This window comes from Bufo gargarizans, chromosome 11 (genome assembly GCF_014858855.1).
Source record: "Bufo gargarizans isolate SCDJY-AF-19 chromosome 11, ASM1485885v1, whole genome shotgun sequence".
Lineage (NCBI taxonomy): Eukaryota > Metazoa > Chordata > Amphibia > Anura > Bufonidae > Bufo > Bufo gargarizans.
In genome coordinates, this window is record NC_058090.1 from 9968894 (window position 1) to 9995488 (window position 26595).

General features: G+C 41.7%; 1 protein-coding gene across 1 annotated transcript; it reads left to right on the plus strand.

The window, feature by feature from the left end:
- Positions 1 to 22136: 22136 nt before the first annotated feature.
- Positions 22137 to 22370, plus strand: C11H14orf132 (chromosome 11 C14orf132 homolog; the record flags this gene model as incomplete). Its single annotated transcript, XM_044272421.1, has 1 exon — positions 22137 to 22370. A coding segment is annotated over one exon (234 nt), but the record flags the coding sequence as incomplete, so codon positions are not given.
- Between the last annotated feature and the right edge of the window lie 4225 nt (positions 22371 to 26595).

A 26595-nucleotide genomic window follows, 5' to 3' on the forward strand; every position in this document is an offset into this window, starting at 1 on the left:
TGAAGATCTCTCCACCCGCACTCATTCTCTGGGATGTTTAGTAATTATAATATAACGAGGAATGACATCGCTTGTAATCACTTATCATTTGTCTAGAACTTATTACCTGATGATGTCATCAGTTCAGCTAAACTTGTACAGCATTAACAGTGACATGCTCTTGGGGGTCACGTTATATGATAGGGTCTGCATACTACATTGTTATAGTTACACTATATGATTATACTATACTAGAATATAAAAGCATGAGTATACAATAAGGCTATTATTTGATGGTATAGTGAACTGCAGTGCAATATACTGTAATATGATATATAATATTGTAGAAGGGTATAATATAGTATAGTGTGGTATAGTGTATAGCAACTCCGTTTAGAATAGTGCAGGTATTATATCACATTATATTACAGTACAGTATGGTGTGATGTACTATAGTCACAGCACAGTATAGACAGATTCTAGTACAATATATTATATACTATTTATAATATTATAGTAGGGTATAATGTTGGTTATATAGTACAATATATTGTAGTGTAGCACTAATAATATACATAATATATAATATCATAGTAGAGTTTAATAAAGGAAAGCATGGCAAGTTTAGAATAGTGCAGTATATATGATATTACAGTACAGTATATGATAGTATAGTATATAGTAGAACAGTGTAGTAGTACAGTATAGCACATTATAGTACTATATGATATAGTATACAATCGTGCAGTGGATCATATGAGAATACAGGACATTATACTACAGTGCAGTATATTTATATTATACTACAGTACAGTATTTTATGCTGTAGATCATGATAGTATAGATACAGTATATAGTAGTATAGTGGATCATATGTAAACAGAGGACATGTTATAGTTTAGTGCAATATATATATGCGCTGTAGAATATTATACTATAGGCACAGTACAGTGTATAGTAGCATAGTCTATAGTGGATCATATTACAGGACTATATATATGTACAGTATATTATGCTGTAGAATATTATAGTATGGGCATAGTACAGTATATAGTAGTATGAAACAGGTATATAATTCCACAGCTTATAGCACAGTACAGCAAAGGGCACTCTATAAAAGTACTGTCATTTAGAGAATGATTCATATTACAGTTTTATATTGGTCTAATTAACCCCTTATTTCACCATGGTGATTTCATTTGGCAATATCAAAACAGAAACATGATTTATGGCTGCAGATATTCATACCCCCCCGCCCCCCCCCCCGCCCCTTTATATAAAAAAAAATGTTTTTATTTGTTGTGATGAATTAATTAAACTAATGACCTCGGTCTCCAGTGATGAGCAGCACCCCCCCCCCCCCATATGTCTTCTTATAGATTAGGATCAGCCTGGAGCCCACGGGGTCTGTAATGTAAATAATTGTAGTGGAGTCTGATGGAGTCATAGTCAACCAATTTATCTATATATCTATCTATCTATCTATCTCTATCTATCTATCTATCCCATATCTCTGTTATCTCTCTATCTATCTCTCTATCTATCCATCCATCCACCCATCCATCATGTCATGTGTCTATATCTTTAGTTGCACAGTTTTTCTTATATAGTGTTATACACGATCTATAAAAAAAACAAACAGACTTTTTTTTTTTTTTTTTTTTTACAAGCTGAGCCGTTGTGTTGGGCCCCGATTCCTAACCCTCTATGCCCCTGAGGGCCCCAGCTGCAACCTAAAACTACCCATTATTATTTAGCAATGTATAAATTATTTGGAAGTTAAATTGCAGTATTTTGTGGGAACTATATGATAGTATTACATGTCAAATACGTGGCAGTATTACTTGAAAACTGCATATGACTTGGACACTATACAGTGGTGTTATGTGGGCTGCATATGGTAGTATTGCTGTACTATATAGCGGCATTATCTTGGCTGTGTGTAGCGGTACTAGGAAGCTACACTATAGGAGGATTATTTAGGAATTACCTGGTGTTATTATTGATACACTGAATGGGAGTATTCAGGTACAAACCTTCAGGTAAAAATTCCTACTAGTTATTTGATGCCGACCCTGTGTAGACTTACATTATAGAGCATGACTCCACAGCAGGAGCTGCATACACAGTGATTGGTTGAGCAGGCCTTTCCTGGGGGGTCCGTTAAGCCTAGGAGCTACAGTAGCGGGGGATTATTGGGGTAAGTACTGCATTATTTTTACCCCCGTTCTGAGCCTCCACCTGACAACCCCGCTGACCACTTATACATGTACCGAAGTAGTCACAGTCAGTTCTGTTTGCTGTACAGTAGAGTACTTCTCCATGCCACACAGGCTTCTTCCATATAGAACAGAATCAAGCATGCTCAACCTGCGGCCCTCAGCTGTTACAAAACTACAACTCCCAGCATGCCCAAACAGCCTACAGCAGGGCATTAGTGGGAGTTGTAGTTTTACAACAGCTGGAGGGCCACAGGTTGAGCATGCCTGGAATAGATGAAAAGGTATGATTTGCAACGTTTGGATACAAATAAGCAAGGCTGGTACAAAGTCAGCTCTGTGCTATGGGTGTATCCAGAAGAAGCAGGTAGATGCCCAAATTGTAACGGAGACCACAACTCAATATGTATGGGATCTACCTTCTACTACATGACTTGATACCAAGCACAGAGCTTTCTATGTCGGCCTACTACACCTCCAGAGTGCACATCTGTTCGGGCGGCCTGGCTGCTGGATGGGGGGGAGGGGAGGTCAGCGACTGAACTGCATGTCAGGGGGAGAAGTAATTGCTTAATGTAAAGAAAATACAACTGGACAGCCCCTTTAAGTGATGTAAAATGCGGGTGACAAGTCCACTTTAACAATGATGCCAGCTGGCATGTAATCAAGCGGTGATATTATGGCAGGCGTAGATCCTGACTACCAGCATGCACAGTGCAAAGCCAGCACCTAATGGAGCGGTTATTCATAGCGGACGATGTTAAAGTGCGCCTCCACCTAAAAAACATTATTCTATATTAAAAGGTCCACATTTGCATGCTGTTTATATGGGTCCCCGGAAGGAGTTCTGCTGCATGTCCTTCATAGTTTACCCGACAGAGCGACATCCTTCTGGCGGTGGCCGCCTCTGGTATTGCATGTAGAATGCTCTGCCTTGTAAAAGATGAAGGGGACCCTTTAGTCAGCTGATCTGTCAGTGTGTCAGGAGTCAGACCCCCATTGATGGGATATTGATGACCTAGCCTTAGGATAGGCAATCAATACCAAAGTTAATTTCATATTACATATCTCTAGGGGTCAGAGCTCCATTTTCTTCCAAATCCCCAGCCTGGTAATGATAAATATAATTTTTTTTTATCTTCCGTAGTCACCACTAGGGGGAGCTTATGAGATTGCTTCATACAGATTTAAATGGGGGATTTTGGAAAAATTTAATATATTGTTAAAATCTCTCTATCTATATTACATATATTTATATTTTTATTTATTTATTTAACAATATTTTTAACTACACTTTCTTTAAAATGTAGTATTCAACTTGTTTGTGGCTCAGTGTCTTAAAAATAAAAAATAAAAAATTTCCTCTTTATAGTCTTTCAAAGCTGCTTTGGTCCCTGCTGCTCTGCACTTCCTGGTCCCGGTTTTAAATGTCTGGAGACACCTGCTTAGCCAATCACTGACTGCAGTGGTGACCCGCCTGGCATGTCGAGCCCAGACCAGGAAGTAGAGAGGAGCAATATGCCTCCAAACAACAGGGTGAGTATGGCTTCTTTTATTCATTTTTTTATTTTTATCCCATTACGACCCATATAAAAATAAATAACACTGCTGGGCAACCCCATTGGGAGCTGTATGCAGTGAGCTCCCCCTAGTGGTGGTTTCAGACAGACACATTTCTCTCTGAATCCTGGAAAGATCACTAGTAAAATGCCGCCCATCACGGGATGGACTTTACAGGCTGGTGTTACAGGAGATAGCTGTCCATGGTCACCATACTGGCTGCATTGATGATACTTGTTACACTGGAGGACACGAGGGATGCCGTGCAGATGCTGCAAAATAACATTCGCCCTGTACACAATTAATTTTGAATCTATAAATCCCACTCAGGAAAATGTCCTTTAGATCCCATTCCATCATCATCCCTGTGGCCGACTCGTTCTGATGCTGGGCCATTCAACGTCTTACTCTATATGGCACGGTGACTGGTATTCGGAGGGTCAGCTCTTCATCACACAATATAAATGAACAGTGCACAAATTACAGTAAGAAAAGTCTTATGGGGTCTCAACAGTCTAGATGAATCACGAAAAGTTTTGCAGTTTGTCCACATTTTCAAGATCCCTGCTCACTCTCAGTGAATGGAACCATTCTTGTTTACATCCGGAGGCAAGCCACATATTCTGATCATGTGCTGCTCACATGGGTGCATGGCTTCTTACAATCAACTCCTATGCACTTACTAGGAATTGTAGCCTATGGACTAGAAACATTTACATTCATTGACAGCAAGCAGAAGTTTGGAAATTTACATTATACACCGGTAATATATTGCAACTATTTTGTTTACGTCATCCTATGGTTTTTACTTATAATGTACCATATAGAGAGGGGAAGGACTTGCATAGATAAGGGACCAGCAGGAAGTACCGGTACCCCAGTAGGTAGATGGGGCCACTGACACTTTTGCAAGGACCCATCACCTATTAGAGATCTCCTTAAACCTCATGATCAAAACTGAATATTTCCAAGCTAAAAAGGTGGACATGAGACTTGGAAGTGGGTTGGGGGTCCCCTTATTCTAATGACCAGTGGGGTGCTCCCCACCCAGAATTTTGTTAAAGTAGGGAGTAAATCAATTGCCACCTGCAGGGGTAGACCTAGCGGGTATGTGCTCACTTGATGAAGCAGATTCGGTAAGTCAATGATTTCATACAGCCTGGAGCAGCACGGAGAGGTAGCGCTGATGTAGCAGAGCTGAAGGCTGATCTAGTAGAACTGGAGGTCTGTTGTATGAAAGCCAATGTAGAGAGTTATGGCCAACATAGCAGAGTTGAACTAAGGACTGATGTAACAAAGCTGAACTGAGGGCTTGAATAGTGACACAAGTACTAGCGATATAATCAGCTGATGTCCTGTTACCTGAGACAGGTTTCAATAATCCGGCCGGATGACGTCATCAGCAACGGAGACAACCTGACGTGAAGGAGACCAGGCCAGAGGAGGGGAAAGAAACGGCACATGGACAGGGGAGATACTGGGCATGGACAGTAGATCAAGGGCCATCTTATTTCCCAAACCTCGCCAAATGCCCCATTGATCGGCCCAACCCTGACAGGTTGTCATATCAAGTTTATTAGGAAATGTAAACCTTTAAAACAGAATGCAGAATACTAGTTAAGAGCGGGAAACACATAATGATAAATGTTCAATATTATCCATATTCTGTGCCCACATACATTATACATATAGTCGGGGGGGGGGGGGTATTACCAACAGTGGTTGTTGGGTTTATATCCCTTCTAAACAACGAAACACTCAGTTCAGTTTCGTCTGTTTTACGCGATAAAATTTCACTTACTCCTCCTTGTTAAACTACCGGAGAGCCCCGAACACTGATTTAATGGAATGTGAAAAGATCCTTTGAGCATTTATACATAATTCAGAATGTTTCCAACTCACACAATCTCTGGACTGAAATCATATTCTGCCATCAGATCTCCTCTACACACAGAATATAGTGAGGGGGAGCGAAACCAGAACAGTTATACCTATATTATACACAGAGCAATGACTGGAGAGAGCTAAACCCACTTCATGTACATAGGAGCAGTATTATAGTAGTTATATTCTTGTACATAGGAGGCAGTATTATAGTAGTTATATTCTTGTATATAGGAGCAGTATTATAGTAGTTATATTCTTGTACATGGGAGCAGTATTATAGTAGTTATATTCTTGTACATAGGAGCAGTATTATAGTAGTTATATTCTTGTACATAGGAGCAGTATTATAGTAGTTATATTCTTGTACATAGGAGGCAGTATTATAGTAGTTATATTCTTGCACATAGGAGCAGTATTATAGTAGATATATTCTTGTACATAGGAGGCAGTATTATAGTAGTTATATTCTTGTACATAGGAGGCAGTATTATAGTAGTTATATTCTTAACCATATTTCTTTTTATTATGGAAAGAAAAATCAAGGCCAGAGCCCGCACATGACATTACAATGTTGACAATAAGGCATCAGATGGTAGTCGAGCATACATGTCATGAGTAGGTATTACAAGCTATCATCGACAATGAACAATAACTGACATCAAGTAAAAGGGGGGAAGAGAGGGATAAGGACCAATCAGGGAGGGAAGGAGGGAGGGAAACACGGAAATGAAAAGACTTCTGCTCTATTATGCAAAATTTCTATGAACTTTCCACGGAGACCACAGTTTTAAGAAGCGAGAGCGTGAGTTAGTCTCCCAATGCGCAAGCTCCTCAAAACGGTAGATCTGGTCCACCTTGTCAGTCCACATGAGAAGAGTCGGCGGGGAATCATTTTTCCACAAAAAGGGGATGAGTAATTTAGCCGCTGTAAGCAGCATCGTTGGAAGGTTATGTTTAGCGGGGGTGAAAGAGCTATTGGGGCACCATAGTAGAACGAGCTTAGCGTCCAATGACATCTTAGTATGGCATATCTGATTAACCATCGCCTCAATCGATTTCCAAAACGGTTGGATCTTGTGACAGAGCCACCAAATGTGTGACAAAGAGCCAGTGCCTGCGCCACATCTCCAACACGCTGCAGGGACTTCCGGGTTTAATTTGTGCAAAAACTCAGGTGTCTTATACCACCTACTAAGAAGCTTAAAGGAATTCTCTTGGATCCTCACACATCTATTGAAGCCGTGCGAGTGAGCCAAGATAAACGCCTTCTCCGGCTCTGTAAGGGACAAGGAAAGCTCCCGTTCCCAGGAGGTCACAAAACGCAGCTCCGGGGGTAGGGAAGAGAGTAATTCTTTATACATCTGAGATAATGGCCTAGGGGGGGGCTTGGTAGACAAAACCTTCTTTTCAAGCCAAGAGGGGGAGTTATTACCCGTGAAAGGTCCAATACACTTTCTAACATCCCTTTGGAAATTTGCTAAATGGAAAAAAGGTGCACCTTTGACCTCAGGGAGTTCCAGTACTGAGTCACAATTTAAACTGCCATCCGGGAGAAGGACATCCCGCAGAGAAATATCAGCGAGCTTAGACCAAATCCCGGAGGGGTTCAACACAGCAGGGTGAATGTGGCTTTGAAGGAGGTTAAGAGGCATACCAGGATTGGGAAAGGTAAAAGTTTGAGACTGAACCATCTTGGACCATTCTACCAACATACCCTTCCAAACCGGGGAGGAATATTGATGATTGGCAGAAATAGGCCTAATGCCCCACAGAGTAAGTAGCTCTTGGCTTGTAAATAGTGCCCTTTCAAGACGGGAGCAAAGGGAGTCAGATTGGCGCGACATAGTCGCTACACACCTACAAAGCTGCACAGCAGTGTAATAAAGCTTCACATCTGGCATCCCAAAACCTCCAAACTTCCTATCTCTTGTGAGAACAGAATAAGCTATACGAGGTGATTTGCCATTCCACAAGAAGCGTGTAAACACTCTACGCACTTCAGTGAAATACGAGTTCGGTAGCCAAATAGGGAGTACTTGCAACAAGTAGAGGAATTTGGGAAGAATAAAGGTCTTAAGGTAGTTTTTTCTCCCTACCCAGGAAACAAATGGAAGCTTCAAATTCTGTAAGTGCGTACGGACAGATTTCAGGAGCGGTATATAGTTAAGAGAAGCCAGATCCTGAACATTGGCCGATATATGAGTCCCCAAATACGTAATGTCTCTGGAGGCCCAAGTGAATGGAGTTGCACGCTTAAGAGCATTAACCACCGCCTGTGGACAGGAAATGTTGAGTGCCATGGATTTCCCATAGTTAATTTTAAAATTGGATATAAACCCAAAGTCTTCAAATATGTCCAATAGTTTGGGCAAGGCTTCTTTAGGGTTAGAGGTCATGACTAGAAGATCGTCCGCGAATGCTGCAGTAACATGAGTATAGGAACCAATCCGGAGGCCTTTAATATCTGGGTCCACTCTGATTCTACACAGGAGAGTCTCTATCACTAATATAAATAGTGCAGGAGAGAGGGGGCAACCCTGCCTCGTCCCATTAGTGATGCGAAATGGTGGCGACAAAGCGCCGTTAACTTTGACCCTGGCAGAGGGGGACGAATATAAAGTATATATGGCTGCAATAAATTGGTCTGGGAGGCCAAACCTCGACAGGGTCCGCGACATATAATGCCAGCTGACCCTGTCGAAGGCCTTTTCCGCATCAGTACTCACCAACACTAAGGGCTTAGAGGATCTTTTAGCCCAATTTACAAGATGGAGAAGCCGTATCGTATTTTCCGACCCCTGTCTGCCATGGACAAAGCCAACTTGTTCTTCATGGACAATGTCAGGAAGAACTTCCTGAAGCCTTGTAGCCAAGATCCTCGCCCACCACTTCACATCACAATTAAGCAACGAGATCGGCCTATAGTTACTGCAGCAAGTCGGGTCCTTATTCTCCTTATGCAGGACAGTGATGTGTGCCAATAAAGAGTGAGGAGCTAGGGAGCCACCAGAAAGAAGGTAATTACATAAATCCCTGAAACGGGGAATTAAGACGTCCTTAAAGGACTTGTAATAAGTAATAGAGAAACCATCTGGGCCCGGGCTTTTGCCCGAAGGGATGGACGCGAGCACCTTATGAATCTCAGAATCAGTAATGGGTCTAGTTAGCTGTGATGCCTTGGTTGAGGATATAGAGGGAAGGTCTAGAGTCTGTAAAAACTTATCTGTGGCCTCTGAAAGATCGCCAGCAGTGGCTCCCCCAGGGGAAGGTAAGTTATACAAAGCTTCATAGAAGGCGCAAAATGTCTTAGCAATATCAGGAGTGGATTTGTGCATTTTACCCTTGGGGTCCTTAATAGAGGAAACAAAGGAGTCAGAGAACTGCTTCTTGGCAATCGCCGACATCAGTCTGTTTCCTCTATCCCCATGTGCATAGGCTCTAAATCGTGAGCGCAGGACTAATTTAGCTGAAGTGACATTTAATAGGTTTTTTAAGCGTACTCTAGCTTCAGTAAGTTCCGTCATGTAGTGTTTGGCCTGTGACTCCTTGTGGAAGGATTCAAGGCGAGCAATCTCCGCTAGCAAAGCATCCACTGCCTGCGTCCTTTGCTTCTTCACATGAGCCCCCAATGCGATAAGCTCTCCCCTTAGTACTACCTTATGGGATTCCCACAGTATAGAAGGAGAAGGAGGAGGATCAGGTGTGCCGTTAAGCTCAAAAAATTCGGAAATCACAGCCTTGATCTTGCAAGCGTGGGTGGGATCCAAAATCAAGGTGTCATTTAGACGCCATAAGCGTTCTGTTCTTTGTGGTCCGGACAGAGAGAGTTGAATGATGACAGGAGCGTGATCAGACAGTGTGATACTGCCAATCCGGGCCCCAGAGACATTACGTATATGTGAGTCAGATAGGAACAAGTAATCCAGTCTATGGAAGGACGACTTGGCATGGGAATAAAATGTATAATCTCGGCCATTGGGATTCAAGGTACGCCAGACATCTCGGACCTTCAATTTTCTCAGGGAGGTTTTAAGCCGTTTCAAAAGCCTATAAGACACAGACGGTCTACCCACTGAGGTGTCCACCGCCGGTTCCAGGGCCACATTGAAGTCGCCCCCTAAGACTAATAATCCATCAGAGAAAGTTGACAGCAAATCAAGGGTCTGAACGAGCCATGGTACTTGGCCCCTGTTGGGCGCATAGAGATTGGCAAATGTAACTGGCGAATCACCCAGAACCCCCTTTACAAAAATGAACCTACCCTCCGGATCCGCCAAAACAGAGGTGTGCTTAAATGGGAGATTTTTGTGCAGAACCACACTGACTCCTCTACTGGCAGAGTCATGTGTACTATGAAACCACTGGACAAATTTCTTAGGGGGGAGGTTGGGGATTTTACCTGTTCTGAAATGAGTCTCCTGCAGAAAGGCCACTGAGACTTTATCCCTCAGAAGGAGAGAAAGGATTTGGGACCTTTTGCATGGCTCGTTCAGCCCATGAACATTTAGCGAGGCGACTACAATGGAAGACATGACAGCAGATGTTCAAAGGAAAAATAGCGTAATATACCCATGGAAGTGTCAAAGAGCGCATAGTATGTATGAGCAGAGTAAGGAAAATTAGGAAAAGAGGGGGAGGGGGAAACAAAAAAAGGGGTAAGAAAAACAACAATCAACATGGTAAACTGGCAATATACCAGCTCAGATAGAGCATACATCCAAAAAGGAGTGAGTGCTTCACCTATCACCATCCAAGACAGGGTTGGACTGGCGAGGGGGCAGGAAAAGCACCCTATGGTCTATAACAAAAAGAGACCAACAACAGAAAATGCGTCCAGCACCGGTAACGATCCGGTCATTACCCTTCAGGGGGGAAACCAAGTTCTCAGTTCAGAGATAACGTTCAGCACAAGATAAAGAAGCCGTACCCTTCTTCCATGACATCGTATTCCAACAGCAAACGTGGAAAAAACAAATAAACCAGGCCCAAAAAAGAGCAGAAAGAGAAGCCAGGTGCTCCTCTAGTTATATCAAAACTGGAGGATGTTAAGCATACATCTCTAAGCCTGGTGAAAAAAGGTGACATCGCAGGCCTTCCAGCTTACAGGAAACATAACGTAAATCAAGTGGGGGCCCTCTCCATCTTGCCTCTACCCGGGCGCTCCGGTCTGCCTGATGCGGCCTTCTGCCAGGCCGAGACACGTGGTGGAGCAGGTAGGGGGCCATCTTGGTCGGCCGGCAACCAGGAAGGAATATCCACCGGAGGGACATCCAGCGAATTCCAGACCGAAGCGAGGTCAGCAGGAGACCGAATGGTGAGTACTTTACCGTTCCTGGAGACAGCCAGTCCAAAGGGGTATAGCCACCGAAACGGCGTAGATGTTTTCCTCAGGACATCCAGGAGGGGCTTCAGCAGGCGTCGCTTCGCCAAGGTGGATGGCGCCAGATCTTGGTACATCTGAAATGGTGTGCCGTCATACTCAAGGACATCCATCTCTCTTTGTTTCTTCAAGAGGGCCGCAGTATCCACGTAGCTTAAAAGGCCGCAGATGACGTCACGTGGGGGTTCTTTCGGCTTAGGCCTGGGGCGCAGCGCCCTGTGTATCCGCTCCACTACAATGCTGGCCGCTCTCTCCGAATCTAGCAGCATGGAGAAAATTTCGCGCGCCACTGTCGGTAAGGCCTCGGCCGCAATCGATTTCGGTAGGCCGCGAATTCGGATGTTGCGCCTTCGGCTGCGGTTCTCCTGATCCTCAAGCTTGAAGAAAGCTTCATTCAGTAAGGCCTTATGAGTCGCCAGCACCTCCGATGCTTTGCTTTCATAGGATATGATAGATTCTTGCGCTTCTTCTAGCGCGACCACCCTCTGGCCTAGATGCCGCAGGTCATATTTTATATCAGAGAGATCCTGTTTAATCGGTGAAAGGGCGGATTCCAGGACCCGTCGGAGAGTCCGCTCTGACATAGGTGGTTCTCTGGGTCTCCTTTCCGAAACATCGGAGCCGCTGCATGCATCTGAGAGATCTCCTATATCGGAGTCGTGCGCAACAGATTCCGCCATATTGGGGCCTTTCTGTGCCACAAGCCTCGGCGTTTTCCGGAGGAATTTCTCCATCTCGGGCTGTTTGGAGTGCCGCGGGGTCGTCTCTGCACTTCCTCTGGTCTTGTCCTTGCCAGGTTTCCCCATAATATAGCAAAATTATAGGCTTAATTAGGGCAAATGAGCCGGAATGCTGGAGGAGCTCAAGCTCGTGCGGCCATCCAGCAGCGTGGCTAGGCTCCGCCCCCTATAGTAGTTATATTCTTGTACATAGGAGCAGTATTATAGTAGTTATATTCTTGTACATAGGAGCAGTATTATAGTAGTTATATTCTTGTACATAGGAGGCAGTATTATAGTAGTTATATTCTTGTACATAGGAGGCAGTATTATAGTAGTTATATTCTTGTACATAGGAGGCAGTATTATAGTAGTTATATTCTTGTACATAGGAGCAGTATTATAGTAGTTATTTTCCTGTACACAGGGGCAGTATTATAGTAGTTATATACTTGTACATAGAAGCAGTATTATAGTAGTTATATTCTTGTACATAGGAGGCAGTATTATAGCAGTTATATTCTTGTACATAGGAAGCAGTATTATAGTAGTTATATCTTGTACATAGGAGGCAGTATTATAGCAGTTATATTCTTGTACATAGGAGCAGTATTATAGTAGTTATATTCTTGTACATATAAAGCAGTATTATAGTAGTTATATTCTTGTACATATGAAGCAGTCGTTTTCTTCTTCTCCTCTCTACTTTTTAATAGATTGTCACTGTGAAGACATAAAAATATCTTTCCCTGCTCTATGGGGTGATGGACATAAATAATTATACTCCCACTTTACACTCCCACCCCTCAAAGCCCCCCCAACCACAAAAGGGGAAAGTTGGTGGGGCACAACAAACAATGGGAGGGGGGTGGGGAATGACAAGTAAGGGGGCACCAAAACAGACAACGGTGAGAATCTAATGGCGAGGAAAAGCCACTCACCGCGCCGTTAACGGTGAAACCCCCATAACGCTCTCCCTCCGGAGAACGCGCATGCACCCTATCAACAGATGGCGATACATGCTGTACTCTATTTTGAAGGTATCCAAGCAAGGAGCCTTTGTGGTCATACTGTCACGGATGAGGATGGGGGAAACCCTCAACCGTGCGATGTCAATAGGATAGGGGTAGCTGCTAGGCCAGGACGACAGGATCAGGGAGCAGGTCACCTCCTAGCGCGTCCTTGATTCTGACCCTGACTCCTAACTGTATGAGCCAACCCAGATGGTAGGAGGGCTCATACTCAGGAACCTAAGGTCCCTACTAGCCCTCAGGAAATCCCTGGACTAGGAGCAGGGTAAGACGACCTGTTCCTCCTAGACACAGACAAACAGGAGTCTCACTGGCCAAAGAGCAAGGAGAGGGGAAACTTATACAGCATATGGATATGGCAGGTGAGTAAAAGCAGTACTACACCTACCTGCCACAGACATGCTGACTGGAACTCGTGCACAAGTACTGATGTCCACACAAACATTAAGGACATAGCACACACACAAATCACACAGGTATCCAGGATATCTATAGCTGCAATAAATATAGAAAGCATAAAAACATCTTCTTAACATCATACATATATTTTATGACCACAAGGGTGGCCCCCACTGGATAGATGGCATATGAGACCAGGAGTACTCCTCAGCTACAGGCATCCAGCAGGAGCTAAATAGCCCAAGCAGCCACACCAGAACACGCGTACTAGGAAAGGAGTTAACCCTTCCAACACCAGACAAGGTAAGTGTCACTTAAAGGGGAAATGCACACACAACTAAATCCCATGCAAACCAAACATGGAAAGTGAACACATACAAACACACGTTGCTAGATGCAACCGCATGCCTTGACAGCAAGCCGCCTGGCAACCAGCTCAGGCTGCTACACTGCCAACAACATCATGTTGCCAGCAGCAACCACACATGAGACAACATACTAACTGCCCTCACCTGCGGTAGACAACAAGCAGACCGCTGACAACTGCATGCGACAGAAAGAGTCACGACCAAACACATAGTCGTGACAGTAGAAATACACGGATGCAAAAACAATAATAAATTACTAATAGTAGTTTACTATAAACCACCTAATATACCAGAGTCCACAGAAAATCTGCTACTAAACGAGATAGACGAGGCGGCAAATTATAATGAGGTGGATATTATGGGGGACTTCAACTACCCGGATATAGACTGGGAAACTAAAACCTGTACATCTCATAAAGGAAACAGGTTCTTGGCAATAACCAAAGACAATTGCCTTTCCCAACTGGTTCAGGACCCGACTAGAGGTACGGCCATACTGGACTTAGTATTAACCAATAGACCTGACAGAACAACAGATGTGCAGGTCGGGGGACACCTGGGAAATTCCTGACATATCATTCAAAAGAGCGTTTCTTCAGGTAGGAACAAAAATACCAAACTTCAAAAAAGCTAAATTTAGCCAACTAAGAGAGGCCATAGACCTAACTAACTGGGACAAAGTCCTCAAAAATAAAAATACAGCCACAAAATTTGATATTTTTAAAACATCCTAAAATCTCATTCTGAGAGGTACATACCTTATGGGAATAAAAGGTTAAGGAACAAGAAAAAAACAATGTGGATAAATAGAACTGTATAGAAAGCAATAAATAACAAAAAGAAAGCATTTAAATCACTAAAAAGGCGGGTAGTGAGGAAGCACTGAAAAACTATAAGGAAAAAAATAAACAAAAGCGGCCAAACTAGAGGCCGAGAGATTATTTGCCAAAGAGAGCAAAACTAACCCTAAAATGTTTTTCAATTATATAAATGGTAAAAAGTATAAATCTGAAGGTGTCGGCCCTTTAAAGAGTAATGAGGGGGGAGTCGCAGAGAGCGCCGAGGAGAAAGCAAAGCTGTTAAATATTTTTTTCGTCAATGTATTCACTGAGGAAAATAAACTGTCAGATGACATGCAGAATGTAAAAGTAAATTCCCCATTAAAAGTGTCCTGTCTGACCCAGGAAGAAGTACAACAGCGACTTAAAAAGATTAAAATAGACAAATCTCCAGGACCAGATGGCATACACCCCCGTATCCTAAGGGAATTATGTAATGTCATAGCCAGACTCTTATGTCTGATATTAAAGGACTCTATACTGACAGGGAGTGTTCCACAGGATTGGCGCATAGCAAATGTGGTGCCAATATTCCAAAAGGGTCCAAAAACAGAGCCTGGAAACTATAGGCCAGTAAGTTTAACATCTGTTGTGGGTAAACTGTTTGAAGGTTTTCTAAGAGATGCTATCTTGGATCACCGCAATGAAAATAAGCAAATATGCCATATCAGCACGAGGGATCGGTCATGTCAAACTAATTTACTCAGTTTCTATGAGGAGGTAAGTTCTAGACTTGACAGCGGCGAATCAATGGATGTCGTATATCTGGACTTCTCCAAAGCATTTGACACTGTACCACATAAAAGGTTAGTATATAAAATGAGAATGCTCGTACTGGGAGAAAACATCTGTATGTGGGTAAGTAACTGGCTGAGGGATAGAAAACAGAGGGTGGTTATTAACGGTACACACTCAGATTGGGTCACTGTCACTAGTGGGGTACCTCAGGAGTCAGTACTGGGCCCTATTCTCTTCAATATATTTATTAATAATCTTGTAGAAGGCTTGCACAGTAAAATAAAAATTTTTGAAGATGACACTAAACTGTGTAAAGTAATTGACACGGAAGAGGACAGTATACTACTACAAATGGATCTGGATAGATTGGAGGCTTTGCAGATAAGTGGCAGATGAGGTTTAACACTGACAAATGTAAAGTTATGCATATAGGAAGGAATAATGCAAGTCACCCGTACTTACTAAATGGTAACACACTGTGTAACACTGACATGGAAAAGGATCTAGGAATTTAGGTGAACAGCAAACTAAGCTGCAAAAACCAGTGTCAGGCAGCTGCTGGCAAGGCCAATAAGATAATAGGTTACATCAAAAGGGGCATAGATGCCGGCGATAAGAACATGGTCCTACCACTTTACAAATCACTAGTCAGACCGCACATGGAGGACTGTGTACAGTTCTGGGCTCCTGTAAACAAGGCAGACATAGCATAACTGGAGAGGGTCCAGAGGAGGGCAACTAAAGTAATAACTAGAATGTGTGGACTATAGGACCCTGAAAGATTATCAAAATTAGGGTTATTCAACTTAGAAAAAAGACGACTGAGGGGAGATCTAATTACTATGTATAAATATATCAGGGGTCAGTACAGAGATCTCTCCCATCATCTATTTATCCCCAGGACTGTGACTGTGACGAGGGGACATCCTCTGCGTCTGGAGGAAAGAAGGTTTGTACACAAACATAGAAGAGGATTCTTTACGGTAAGAGCAGTGAGACTATGGAGCTCTCTGCCTGAGGAGGTGGTGATTGTGAGTACAATAAAGGAGTTCAGGAGGGGCCTGGATGTATTTCTGGAGTGTAATAACATTACAGGCTATAGCTACTACAGAGGGGTCGGGGATCCAGGGAGTTATTCTGATGCCTGATTGGAGTCGGGAAGAATTATTTTTTTCCCCTTAAGTGGGGAAAATTGGCTTCTACCTCACAGGGTTTTTACTTCCTCTGGATCAACCTGCAGGATAACAGGCCGAACTGGATGGACAGATGTCTTTTTTCGGCCTTATGTACTATGTTACTATTTTACTATGAATTAAGCATGGACAGATTCAGTGAATGAGGTTGTCGGGTGGTAATAATTCAATTAAGAATTATTAATTATGGTCATAAAAATTATTAACCATAAAAATTTTTTTTTTGAAAATTTGTCATAAATTCTTAAAATCATGACCTGGTGAATTGTAGACAACCTAATTGATACAATTCACATCTGAGTCCGACTATTTCCTCAGATAAATAAGTTCTTTTTGACGTGAGATGACGTTAATGATAAAACATGTAGTTCTGCATTATACAACAATACACAGGTATTATAAAAATATGCAGATTTATTGGATACAAGGTTATAAACATATATAGGTAAATAAACACAATGATACATGCAAAGGAATATATATAGCATTAATATAAAGCATTACAAGCTTAACAATACATGTGAGTGGAAATAACTTGTCACATTATAACCAAGCTATTATTAGGTTAGGATATCAAAGTAGGAACATAAGTTATATACATTACCTCTGTTCAGAGAAAGCCTCATGATATCAGGACGGGCATGTCTAATCCTAGACATCAATATGGAATGCTGAATACATTCTTCCCCCCTCTAACCAACTACACATCACATGACTTCAGGCATGGGCAAATCCATTCAAGGATATAGCTTAGAAGAGATAACTGTATCCTTCCGCCCCATCCTGGACTATTTTCACACATATAACTTTGGTAAGAATATTAAGACAAATAACAGGGATCTAGGATCTTTCCTAGACCATATCTTAAAAGGGAAGGACTTGAAATAAGTCTTTCCTGTGGGAATCCATCAATTAGCTTGGCGAAGAATGTTCTATCAATAAATATATATATATATATATATATATATATATATAAAAGCAATTATTGTATACTTTGCTAGATTATGAATCTTGATTCTTCTGCAGGTAGATTGAAGTCTCACAATATCCTAAGACTACATCTCAATATGGAGATGATCAATTAATTAATTAATGTATTTATTCGCCAATCTAGATGGTATAATTTCACCCACACTATCAAATTAGTCTTAATAAAATGAAATATCATTTTCTGTGTCTCTTAACAAGTCCTAGTAGAAATCTCACTTCTGCTCCTAGGAAAGCTGGGTGGTCCATCATAGCGCATGTAACCATGGCTTTCATCTTGATAGACACCTCTAGAGAGCTCCACTTCTCTCTCCTCTTTCTTGTGTGTGTGTCTTTGTTCTCCCCCCTGTGTATGGTTTATAATCACAAACTTAGACACACCTTCCTAATTTGGAAGTTTCCAATCATAGTCGGATGGGCGTGACTATTGATAAGAAATGACATCATAACCTTACCCAGAATGCACTTTTGCTACTATTGTAATGTCACCTACTGATACCTAGGTGGCACTGCTGTGTAAGCTATTTGCATCATAGTATAAAGGGTTAACTTCTGTAAGTCTGAATAAAGGTATAATATACATTTTGACCTTAAAAGCTTTAATTCAAGGCTATAGGGATTAATTCTGACACTTGTAGCAATTAGAGACAGACCTCTAGGCGTCTCTCTGAATGTTTCTCACACTGTTTATTTGTGTATCGTAAATAACTTCAATGGCTTTGTTTACTCAGGGATATCAGTACCTCCTCTCATACCAAAGAGGTGAATAATTGTTACAAAACACACATCTTCACAGACACTCTTTTAGAGACAAATATTCTCCTAATGAGAAATATATATAATATACTGGATACATGTTGTCTTCATCACATATAACAGTATAATATATATTATATGTTCTACTGATTGTCTTATGCTAAGGACTAAGGCTCATTAAATGAATACATATATATTATATATTTGCTTCATTGATAAATGCCTAATTGTATAGGTAATTATCACCAGCTGCATAGAGCTTATCTTTACCTCCTGTCATAAATTTAAGAGTAGACAAGGAGTATTCTTCTCAGACTGGTACATTCATGAGAAGAATAACACTAAAAAGCAGAAACCTTTGTACGACCTTAATTTGGCCTACTCAAGACATACAAAATTGTAACTATAGTCGAGCATGGCTCTTAAAGGTAATGAACATTCATCTTGACTAAAATAAATTGGATATCAATGCATTTACCTATGAAAAGGCACAACAAGGTGGGTGTCAGTGGGGGGAGAGGAGTATTTATTTTTGAAACATTTATGATACAGAGACAATGACTGTGTGATACATACAGACAATGAGCAACATTATAATAAGCTAAATATTGCACTCATATTGGTGGAATCGCCATAATGTCTCTTGAAAAGGACATCAGCAGCTCAGTTAAATGATGGGGGAAAACAGAGCAAATGGACATGAATATTTAAAACGATAAGGGGGTAAAAGAGGGAGAAGTATTGTATAACCATATTAACTAAAAATCTCTGCTCTTCATATTTATTGTATCCAGTGGTGTTTGATACTCAAAACAGGAGATCTATCTACAACCATACCAACTAAATTTTTTATATTTTTTATTTTAGTAGCAATTTTATTAAAATTCATTTCCTACAGCAAACAGAGAAAACAAGGTTTCGGGGTCATGAATATTTCTGTCATTTACATGATTTCTTGTTGTTGTCAAAGGTTGGAAGCTACTAGCAGAGAGATGAAATATTCATATTATCTGGCGGTGAGGTGGATATTAACACCTCAGACATGAGCAGCACACATTTCATGGTTTTGTAGAAAGAGACACATTTTAATTTGGTTTCTAAAAAGCCACATTCAGTAAAAACAGCAACTTTCATTGATTTATTGGAATTATTAAAGATGTTTAGTATTAGAGCAATTCCTCTAACTACTGATATTGCTACTGGAACACAGCTCCCTGCGTATAAGAATATAACAGCTATAATACTCCCCCAATGTACAAGAATATAACTACTATAATACTTCCTCCTATGTACAAGAATATAACTACTATAACACTGCCTTCTATGTACAAGAATATAACTACTATAATACTGCTCCTATGTACAATAATATAACTACTATAATACTGCTCCTATGTACAAGAATACTACTAAGATATTTTTGTATGTAGAGACAGTATTATAACTACTATAATACTGCCTCTATGTAAAAGAAAATTCTATAATGCTGTTCCACATGTATAAAAATACTGCAACTATAATTATGTGCGAATGTAAAAGAATATAACAACTATAGTGCTGCCTCCTATGTACAAGACTATTACTACTATAATACTACTTCCCGTGTAAAAGAATATAACTACTGTAATACTGCCTCATATGTTCAAGAATATAACTACTGTAATACTGCCTCATATGTTCAAGAATATAACTACTATAATACTGCCTCCTATGTACAAGAATATAACTACTATAATACTGCTCCTATGTACAAGAATATAACTACTATAATACTGCCTCCTATGTACAAGAATATAACTGCTATAATACTGCATCCTATGTACAAGAATATAACTACTATAATACTGCTCCTATGTACAAGAATATAACTACTATAATACTGCTCATATGTACAAGAATATAGCTACTATAATACTGCTCCCATGTACAAGAATATAACTACTGTAATACTGCCTCATATGTTCAAGAATATAACTACTATAATACTGCTTCTATGTACAAGAATATAACTACTATAATACTGCTCCCATGTACAAGAATATAACTACTATAATACTGCTCCTATGTACAAGAATATAACTACTATAATACTGCCTCCTATGTACAAGAATATAACTGCTATAATACTGCATCCTATGTACAAGAATATAACTACTATAATACTGCTCCTATGTACAAGAATATAACTACTATAATACTGCTCCTATGTATGTCCCTCCTATAAGGGAAGCTGCTTTCACTTACTGTATCTCAGGTTCTATAGCAGCTAGAGATATGAGCCATGTGTTGTGTTAAAGCTGACTATATGAGTTTCAGATAACAAGAGGAAGTAAACCCTGCAGATCTCATTCCGTAGCTAGTTTCTAAAAGTTATTTCCCTGGCTGTATGGGTTCTAACACTATGATCCCAGTCTCATTTTAAAGCTTAGGCTATCTCGCGTATGCAAGAGAGTATTCCTGCAGGTTTTTCCGGATGAGAATGCCAACGTGCAGTGTTTTTTGTCCGGCCAGTTCTCAGCATATTTGCCAGGTACTGGCTGGATTTCTGCCAGACCTCAGTATAGTCAAATGGGTCCAGCGAGAAGACGGCCATACCTGGCAATGCCAGGTCTGGAGAACTTCGGCAGGCTGTTCGGCTTAACTTACTATATCTCAGGCTCTATAGCAGCTAGAGTTATGACCCACGTGTTGTGTTAAAGCTGACAATATAAGTTTAAAACAACACCAAGAAGTAGAGGTTCTTTTCCTGGCTGTATGTTTTCTAACATTATGATCCCAGTCTTATTTTAAAGCTTAGGCTAGTTTCACATTTGATGATTCAGCAGGCTTTTTCCGGATGAGAATGCCAGTGCGCAGTGTTTTTTTTTTCAGCCAGTTCTCAGCAAATTTGATGGGTAGTGGCTGGATTTTCGCCAGACTCCATTATAGTCAAAGGGTCCAGTGAGCAGACGGCCATATCCAACAATGCCAGGTCTGTAAAACTATCCTTAGATTATCAGCTTTAAAACAAGACCCAGTTCTCTAGCTGCTATGAACAGCTGCTAATACTCCCTCTATGTGCAAGAATATAAATAACATAGTATTGCTTATACAGTATGTACAATAATATAACCATTGTTATACTGCCTCCTATTGGTTTATTCTCAGAATTCCAGATAAAAATGTCTCCTAAGCATCACCTAGAACAGTGTTCCTCTGCAGATGTTGCTGCATTGCTTGCATTTTATACACTATAAATCTATAAATTATAGTTATGCAGAGTTCCCCTTTATTTACATCTGCCAGTGGGGGCCACCCTTGTGGTCATAAAACAAATTGTTATTCTTAAGTTTATGTGATGTCCACTTGATGTTTTCCTTGTTATGTTATGCACCTATGGATCTGGGTTCCTGTGTTTTTGTGTGTGTGCTGTGTCCATTGGTGTTTGGGTGTGGACACTAGCTTGTATTGCACGGGATCCAGTCTGTGTGTCTGTGGCAGGTAGGTGTGGAAGTGCTTTTCATCCTCCTGCCATATCCATGGGCTGTTTATGTTGTATGTGTTTCCCCATTCCTTGTAGCTTGGCCAGTGAGACCCCTGTTCCTCCGTGTCCAGAAGGAACAGGCCGTCTTACCTTGACTCCTAGTTCAGGGACCGGTCGGAGGGTGAGTTAGGGATCCAAGGTTCCTGAGCCTGGGCCCTCCTACCTTCAAGGTCGGCCCATGCAGCTAGGAGTTAGGGTCAGGTTAGGGACGCTTTAGGAGGTGACCTGCTCCCTAATCCTGTCGTCCTGGCCGAGCAGCCTAACATCTTCGGGCATCGCACGGCTGAGGGTTTTCCCCATCCTCAGCCGTGACACCTGTGTAAAAGAATATAACTACTGTAATACTGCCTCATATGTTCAAGAATGCAGGTATGTTATACTGCCTCCTATTGGTTTATTCTCAGAATTCCAGATAAAAATGTTTCCTAAGCATCACCTAGAACAGTGTTCCTCTGCAGATGTTGCTGCATTGCTTGCATTTTATACACTATAAATCTATAAATTATAGTTATGCAGAGTTCCCCTTTAAGAATGCCACACTAATCACCTCTCTGTTTCCCTCCACAGCTCCCTGTGATGGGAGGAGCATTTATGGACTCTCCGAATGAGGAATTTGGAACAGAATATTCTTTATTCAACTCATCGGCCAACGTCCATGCTGCCTCATCTGCCCAGATCCCTCCGGAAGAGCCAGCCAGGTCCTCCAATGACGCTATATTGTTATGGATTGCCATTATTGCCACTATTGGAAACATTGTTGTGGTCGGGGTGGTCTACGCCTTTACTTTTTAAGAAGACTGGGTCTGAGGGCAATGGCTCTTCAAGGCACAGGCGGTATTTTTTATTGATGTTCTTACCGTGTTCATAATTTACATCCTGTCAAGAGCGAAAAAGAAAAGATCATGAAACATTTAACAAAAAGAAACAATGTCTCACTATACAAAGGAAATAAATTAAAGTGCTGTGCCGTCACAAAGGCTGCATAGCCGAGGGCCCCGGGCATTTGCTTCATCGAAGGAAGATTCAAACCCACTATTAGCCCATGGACTCTTCACTGTTGTTTCATCTTGATGTATTATTGTGAACTCGGCTCTATTTGCCATTGAGGCCGCCCCAGTGGTCCCAGCTGGAGTGGTGGTCCACGCATTGAGAGCCATAGGTCAGTTTGGTCCAAAGTTGGGCCCATCAGAGAAAATGATTCTGAGGGCCCAATCTCTGTATATACATTAAGGGCCCTGTTGTATCAGGGGTCCATTATTGTCAGAGCTTAGGCCCACCGGCGAATCCTCTGGTGGGCCAGTCCGACCATCTTTTGGTTTTACCCTCTTTCCACATGGGTGATGCAAAACAGCTTGATGGGAGAAGGTGGTGAGCACAACCCAATTGATGTGCACTTCTTCTGTCCCTGTAAAGGGGGTGAACCAGACCCAAGAGGAATGAACTGGCCTCATTTTATTTCGTCTGTGGAACAACATCTTTAAATCAAATGTCTTAGGAATTTTAATTAAGCGAATTTCCAGCTGCAGTCAAAACATGTGTCATGGCCTAATTAATTATCTGACAGTGCAGAAAGGGCAAGTAGAGCAATGTAAATGAATCCCAGTGACGGAAGTAGATTGTCAGGTCAGACAAGCCGCCGTGCCCAAGGATCCAGCATCTGGGATCTAGCATGGGCCAAAACAATAGCTCCCTGTCAGGTACAGTCGGTGCTGCGGATGCATTTATCCACGCCACTAACATAGCGTATCTCTATAAGTGATGTCACCTGAGTGATGACATCACTAATCCTTGCCCCGAATGATGTCTCTGAGCTGTTCAGTCACACACCAAACAAGGGCTTTCTTCCTTCCTCGCGACTTTTTTTTTACGTTAAAAATTACAGACTCCACAAAAAGTTTTAAGGGGTCATTTTATTATAAGCCAAGCAAAGTTTTTGAAGGTATTTTTGTAAATTGCTAGGGAAAAACAAAACAATTTTTCCGACAATCTTAATATTAAAGGGGTCCTCTAACCCCTATCGATATTGCTTACCTGTTCACCCACACTCCGGTTCCAGCGCTGAGTTCCCTTCTCCCCTGGTCAGTGATGGATCAGAGCATGCCATTGACAAGCAAGTCACCGCTCCCAGCCAATCAGTGTCCTCACGTCTCGTGCCTGCACCCGTCACCACTGAGGCCATTGATTGGCTGGCAGCAGCGATAGGCATGTCGTGGGCACGTCACACTTCCGGTCTAGGACAAGTATTGGAACCAGAGGCCCGGTGACAGCGGAGTTCTTTTATTTTTTTATTCCTTTTACCCTGCCTGACAATATTATGTATGTATTTATTTATTTCTTTTTAGAAAATTTTTATTAAACATATATACAAGGGGTTGTGCCAAGCTCTAAAATTATCCCTTAGGCCTAGTTCACACGAACGTATGGCTTTTTCAGTGTTTTGCGGTCGGTTTTTCTGTTTTTTGTTTCCGTTGTGTTTCCGTTTCTGTTCCGTTTTTCCGTTCCGTTTTTCCGTTCCGTTTTTCTGTATGCCATGTACAGTATACAATAATTACATAGAAAAAATTGGGCTGGGCATAGCATTTTCAATAGATGGTTCAGAAAAAACGGAACGGCTACGGAAGACATACGGATGCATTTCCGTATGTGTTCCGTTTTTTTTGCGGACCCATTGACTTTAATGGAGCCACGACCCATGATTTACGGCCAAATATAGGACAAGCTCTATCTTTCAACGGAACGGAAAAACGGAAGTACGGGAACGGAATGCATACGGAACACATTCCGTTTTTTTTTGCGGAACCATTGAAATGAATGGTTCCGTATACGGACCATATACGGAACACAAAAAACGGCCCGTAGACTCGCAAGTCGTGTGGACTAGGCCTTATCCAAAGGATATGGGATAACCATCTAATAAGCGGGGACCCAACCCAACCATGATCCCGAGAACAGGGGTCCCATTCCCTGAATAAAAGCAGTGGCAAGTTGTACATGCCCCCTACTGCTCCATTCTTCTCTATTTGAGTGCCGGAGATACTCGTTCTTGTGATCGGCAGGACCCCCGCTGATCAGATGGTTATCCTCTATCCTACGGACATACATAATATTATAACATCTATAACATTAGAACTTGGTAAAGGGGCTTAAGGTAAACTTTAAAGGGGTTGTCCAGAATTGACATGCTTTTTAAATACCACAACTCGCCGGTACGTCACTACTGGGTCACATACTGCTTAAATATACGCCACCTCTGAGACCAGTCGTTGGCTGCAGAGGCGCTTGTGAACACATCCATGATGGAAATTTATATGCAGGGACCAAAGTGCAGAGACGACATCTCAGGATCCATGGAGGCGGAACCAAGGGGAGCGAGTGAAGGTCAGTAGAGGGGACTGGGATGGGGTGGTATTTAAATATTTTTTTTTTTATATTGGACAAACCCTTTAAGGTCTTACCATCTTGCATTCATGTTAGGTTGCAAATTGCACCTTGATCCCTGTTACTGCCGCTCCATTGATCTCTTTGGGACCTGCCAGATAAAAATGAGCGATGTACTCGATCCCATAGAGATGAATGGAGGGGCAGTGCACATACTCAACCCGTCGCTCTGCTTGTTTCAGGGGACTCTGCAGGGTACGGGGTCCCCGTTTCCGTGATCGGTGGGGGTCCTACAGCTGGGACGTAATAGCTATTCGTTATCCTGAGGGTTGGGGATTACTTGAAATGACCACAAAGCCCCTTTAAAATGATTTATGTCAACCCCTTTAAATGTAAACTTGCTACATGAAAATAGACCAAAAAACAATAAACAAACAAGAAAAACATATAAAATGAACACAGTTTAGCAGTTAAGGGCCGGTTCCAGACGTGACAGGCAAAGGTGCATCTGTGTTATGGTTTACGGTATGCTCACATGATGCGGTTTAATTTCTTTATCTCCTATTAGGCCCCTTTCTCACCAGCAAGAGTTTTCAACACGGGTGCAATGCGTGACGTGAACGCATAGCACCCGCACTGAATTCTGACCCATTCATTTCAATGTGTCTGTGTATGTGAGCATTTTTTTTTTTCACGCATCAATTCTGTGTTGCGTGAAAAACGCAGCATGTTCTATATTCCGCGTTTTTCACGCAGCCCTGGCCCCATTGAAGTGAATGGGGCTTCAGTGAAAAACGCATTGCATCCGGGAGCAAGTGCGGATGCAATGCGTTTTTCACTGAGGCTTGCTAAGAGATGTTTGTTGAGAAGAGTTGTTTGTAAACCTTCAGTTTTTTATCACGCGTGAGAAAAAAACTGACCGCAATCACAGACAAAACTGACTGAACTTGCTTGCAAAATGGTGCGAGTTTCACTGAACGCATCCGGAGCCGATCCGTCACGCTCGTGTGAAAGAGGCCTAAACCACAGCGAAAATGGTTTTGTCGCCCTTGCATCTAAATTTTCTGCAGAAAATTCATTTCTTCTCCTTGGGAACCCAGCCATGATTCTGCAAGAACAGAGTGATAACGAGGTCCTTATATTTGTATGGACATGCAGCATTCTCTAGAAGTTACAGGGTTAACGTATTTTGAGGTCATGTGATTTTTTTTAACATTTTTTAATGTGCCGTTGATGCTGAAATTTTTACTGTACTTTCGTGTATATGTATATAATCTAATAAAAAATAAAGAATTTAATAACAATATTTAGGGTCATTTAATTTGCTTACAAACAATGTAACGATCATCGCTTTATTCATTATACTTTTCTTTCTCTTTGCAGCTCTTCCGTTGAGGAGGGTTTATGCAGGAGGAAGCACTGTGTTAATTTTTTCCCTTTAATACTTTTATTAAAGCTTCATTCTGAATGGGGGAATTCTGAAGTAGTGTCAAAGGGTTTAAAGGGCATCTGTCAGCAGTTTTGTCCCTATGACACTGGCTGACCTGTTACATGTGCACTTGGCAGCTGAAAGCATCTGTGTTGGTCCCATGTTCATATGTGCCCGCATTGCTGAGAACTATGATGTTTTAATATATGC